This window comes from Empidonax traillii, unplaced genomic scaffold (genome assembly GCF_003031625.1).
Source record: "Empidonax traillii isolate 1590-97213 ecotype Southwest subspecies unplaced genomic scaffold, ASM303162v1 scaffold856:size409766, whole genome shotgun sequence".
NCBI classification, from domain to species: domain Eukaryota; kingdom Metazoa; phylum Chordata; class Aves; order Passeriformes; family Tyrannidae; genus Empidonax; species Empidonax traillii.
The window spans coordinates 262,417-267,234 of record NW_020956049.1 but is presented as its reverse complement, the minus strand read 5'-3'; the positions used below and the strand labels follow the sequence as shown (position 1 = coordinate 267,234).

Below are 4,818 nucleotides of genomic sequence, written 5' to 3'. Positions count from 1 at the left end.
TTTTAAGCCCTTGTGACATGTCGGTGATGTGCCAGGAGACACCTGACCTGGGGGTCAGCAGAGGACAGGAAAACCCAGGTTGTGTTCACCCCATTCCTGTGACCTTCCATAGCTCATTAATTTTGGTGACTGTGCATTAAACAGAATCATAGAATGTCCTGAGTCGAAAAGGACCCAAAAGGATCATCAGGTTCAACTCCTGGCTCTGCACAGGACACCACCAAAAAACCCACAGAGTGCCTGAGAGTGTGGTCCAAATGCTCCTTGAGCTCTGCCAGGCTTGGTGCTGTAACCACTGCCCTGGGGAGCCTGTTCAGTGCCCAGATTTTTGTGCACCAGAGATAAAATAGGTGCAATTTTTTTTTAATTAACATTTGGGTTATATGTACAACATTAAAAATACAGTGTGGAACCAGCTGATATCAGGTCATTCATAAAATGAACAGTCGCTTAGCAAAAAAAGCCTCTTAATGTGACCAGTGAGACCATAAAGCACCAAGTAAATCTGGGAAAAAAAACAAAGTGAGGGTTTATTATTTATTTCATAACAGTAATTACATGAATTTTTCCTGGAGCAGCTGGAGCCAGAGCTGATCATCAGCTCACAGTTAAAGCTGCTCTGGGAGGTGTCTGTGAGACGGTGCCTGTCCTTGATGACAAACATGCACAGTGTAGCTGAGCACACTGAGCACAGCAACCCTCCCTGAACACTCACTGGATGTGGAACAGGAGCATCTCTGCCTGACAAGGCTGCAGGAATGGTTTTGATGCATTTAAAATACCACTCTCTCTGGGTAAACCAGAAATAATGGACCCATTTATCAGGGAGGAAGGGAGAGAGGGATTGATGGATGGATTGACAGGCAATCAATAGACTTCTAGCTTTTGATTGAATCTCAGAGCACACTTTGGTGCAGGTGAACAACATGGCTCCCAAGCTGCATCCATTACATTTTTACTCCATTTGAATTAAAATATGAAATAAGGAGATAATTTTATGGCATTATTTAAAACAAGCCACGCAGAGGTATCATCAATTCTACTTTTTTTTTTGCAATTGTGATGCCATTACCAGACAAAAACTTCCCTTCTTTTTTGTTGCTGTCTGTCAAGGAAGACACATAGAGCCTTTAAAAACTAGTGCATTAGAGAGCATCGAAAGGAATAATTTTGTAAGTTCTGTTGGATATATGAAGTTTGGAACACTAATCATATGTCTTTTTCACTTAACCTTTAGTGATTTCATTGGCCTTTGAAATACAAATCCTTATTCATCTTGAGAATAAAATGTGAGAAGGAAGCAGCAGTACTGTGCTGCTTCCACTGGGTCACCTATTGGATGAAATACACTGTCTTCTCCTTTGGTCGAGCTCAGACTTTCTGTTTTACAAGTTTTTGTGTTCCATAACAGTGTTTACTTATTTTTCTTTTAAGGATGAAATTCTGAAAGCAGCTGTTATGAAATATGGCAAAAACCAGTGGTCTCGTATTGCTTCGTTATTGCACAGGAAATCAGCCAAGCAGTGCAAAGCCAGATGGTGAGTGAGAGGTGCCGTGTCTGAAGTATGAGGTTCATAATTAGTGGAAATTTAGACATTACCACAGACTAATTTATGTCCTCAGAGCAACAAGAGTTTAAAAAATTGTTTGATTTTATTGTGGGTGTTTTGAATTCTTGATGTTTGAAAATAGTTGAACAAAAGTAGCCAGATGTTTTCTTTGCCCATGAATGCACTGCAAATGCAGGATCAGTTAAAATTATATACATTATTTTTTCCCCTGTATTTAAACATTTTTTTAATCAGTGGGTATTGCCAAGGAAGTAAAATTGTATGATAATAATCTCTTTTACATGTAATTTTGTAATTTCTTGTAATAGGAATTTGGCTTGAGACTAAATGTTTAGAAATCACACTGTGAAATTTAATTTTTTATAAAAAATGGGAGCTTAAAACTAATCAAATGCATACAGTATGAGTCTGTTTGAAATTCAGACTTAGTTTGTTGAGTACTGAACTGCACATATTTATAATAATACTTCTTATAAAGGTAACAGTACTGCCACAGTTGAGGATTAGTAAGATAATTGTTGAAGGCTTCAGACCAAAGAAACCTACGATTTCTGGTATCTTTGATTGTTGCAATTCTAAATTTTCTTTTTCAGGATTAATTTTGTGGCTCCTTACTTTGCCAGAGTAGAGATGAGGAAAGGAAGAAGGGGCAATATTTATATGAGAAAGGCTTGATGAGTAATACATTTTAGAGCTCAAATATATATGTCACAAAAATTCTTGAAGACAAATCGATGGATAACTTGGATCTGTCATCCCTAATTTTTTTCCCTTATTCCAGGTATGAGTGGCTGGACCCGAGCATCAAAAAGACAGAGTGGTCCCGGGAAGAGGAGGAGAAGCTGCTGCACTTGGCCAAGCTGATGCCAACCCAGTGGAGAACCATTGCCCCCATTATTGGGAGAACCGCTGCCCAGTGCTTGGAGCACTATGAATTTCTCCTGTGAGTTTCTGTTTGGCCAGAGGTGCAGATACCTGGAAAATCTGTGGAGTTTGTTTGTAGGGATGATGTAGTCATTCCCTTCTCCCATGGTGTTGAATTGTGGTGGTTTCAAGTTGACTGAGTCCTTTTGTAAGGAAGTCTTAAGGGTTGTTTGTTTTCGCTCACTGTGTCTAGCTTGAAAGAAGTTGTTCCTGGAACTTGGAGAGCAGGCTGGAATAGAGATAAGTGTATATTTTCTTGCTCCTGGTCGTTCTGGCTAGAGGAGTATCAAGACTGATGTTTTTATTAGGCTTCCATTCAGGTTTATTTGGGTATTTTTTTGGCTGGCTAATCAGCAAGAGTGGATATGTGAGAGAGGAAAAAAAAAGGAGACGTGTCTATGTCTTACAGTTTCTTTAGGCCATGAGAAGAGACAGAAAGTGCTATTTTCCTTTTTGAATTTTGGTAATTCTGGTGAGATTGGTTGGGTATAAAAGCATAATGGGAAACTTGATTTTTTGTTTTGTCACACTGTTTGAATTCATGGTTGTATTGTTAAGGATTACCTGAGGAGATTTCACTATTATAAGCTGTATCAGTATTGTATTTTGTATAATATTTTAATGTTCTGGTATGTTGGTTTCTTTCTCTTGTCTGATTTAAGATTATGTAACTATACCACACTCATGAATTGTATAAGAAATGTAATGTATTGTACACAGTACAATTACAGATTACTTTATTATGGTCAGTCTATGGGGACATATATTATTATTGTTTGGGACAGATATTATGATGAGCCTGGGGGAAACAAAAAACCAGTGGTGAAATACCTACAATGTGATTTTAGGGACAAAGCTGCTCAGAGAGACAACGAGGAAGAAACTGCTGATGATCCTCGGAAACTGAAACCTGGAGAAATCGATCCAAACCCAGAAACCAAACCAGCCAGGCCAGATCCCATTGACATGGATGAAGGTGAGTTAGGAGTTTGTTTACCATCTCATTGATTTTTCTGGTTACTCAGCCTCTGTACCCTGGTTTCGTCTGTGTTTTTTTCTCCATTCCCTGGTCATTAATTTTCTTACAGGTTTTGTCTTATTTCTTTATGTGGCCAGTCAATTACACTTCTCCAGTTTTCCTTTCCTTAGTATATTCTGCCTCCTTATCTCTCATCTTCATCTCTTGCAATGACTGACTGACCTTTGCTTTGACAAGTGCTCTGCTTGTTTGCATTCAAAGTTGTGTATATTTGTCTTACCTCATCAACCCACACCTCTCAGGTGGTGAATCCGTGCTGAAGCACTGGAGAACTGCATGACTTTTTCTTTGCCTTGCACATAGCAATGTTAAACTAACTGTTCACTAACTGTTAAATTGTTTTTTGTTGAACTAACAAATGAATATTTCTATAATTCCATGAATGGACTGGTTTTAAACAGTCACAGGTTCGGAAATACAATGCTCTTCTGGGTGTAAATGCAGTTAACAAGTTCTCAATATAATCCTCAGATAAAGATGTAGATGAAATTTTACTTCCATTAATGTGGTCAGTTTGCCTCTTTATGTAAATGTTTTGATTTGCTTTAGGTATAGTTGAATTATTTTCAACATTAGGCTTTTCTCTAAAAGTCTTCATTTCATCTGACCAGTGATTTAGTAAATATATTTGGCCAAGTTAAAGAAAACTAGTTTAGTGATGATGCATAATGCCTGTCAAAATATTAATTCAGCATTTAAAGCTTGTTTTATGATCTTCATGTCACTTTTTTCCTTACTCTCATCTTGTAAGTGCAAATTCATATCCGCATTTATCTGTACTGTTGTAGATGAGCTTGAAATGCTGTCTGAAGCCAGAGCACGTCTGGCCAATACCCAGGGAAAGAAAGCCAAGAGGAAAGCCAGGGAGAAGCAGCTGGAAGAAGCTCGGTAAACTTTTGTTTGGTTTCATAAGCTGGGAGTGCTTTTCTTCCCCCTGCACTTTAAATCACGTGGTGTTGCTGTTCCTTTAGACGTCTTGCTGCTCTCCAGAAAAGACGAGAACTTCGGGCTGCTGGGATTGAGATCCAGAAGAAAAGGAAAAAGAAGAGAGGGGTGGATTACAATGCAGAAATTCCATTTGAAAAGAAACCTGCCCCTGGTTTTTATGATACATCAGAGGAAAACTACCAGTCCCTGGATGCAGATTTCAGGAGGTTACGTCAGCAAGACCTGGATGGAGAATTAAGATCGTAAGTGTGTGTTATACTAAGGAGGGAATGTTATATTTGAAAAAAACCAACCCATATATATGTGTATTAAGTGTATATATGTATATGTATATAT

At 38.4% G+C, this 4,818-nt stretch overlaps 1 protein-coding gene across 3 annotated transcripts in view; it reads left to right on the top strand.

Annotated features, from left to right (window-relative positions):
- CDC5L (cell division cycle 5 like) overlaps window positions 1–4,818 on the top strand; it is a 34,001-nt gene that overhangs the window by 4,261 nt on the left and 24,922 nt on the right. For 2 of the 3 annotated variants that reach the window (XM_027902249.1, XM_027902247.1), the window contains exons 2-6: window positions 1,435–1,538; window positions 2,353–2,514; window positions 3,344–3,471; window positions 4,323–4,422; window positions 4,506–4,724. In XM_027902249.1, the coding sequence (XP_027758050.1) occupies window positions 1,435–1,538; window positions 2,353–2,514; window positions 3,344–3,471; window positions 4,323–4,422; window positions 4,506–4,724 (713 nt within the window). The remainder of the gene's footprint in view (window positions 1–1,434; window positions 1,539–2,352; window positions 2,515–3,343; window positions 3,472–4,322; window positions 4,423–4,505; window positions 4,725–4,818) is intronic. The other variant, XM_027902248.1, reaches the window with a different exon arrangement.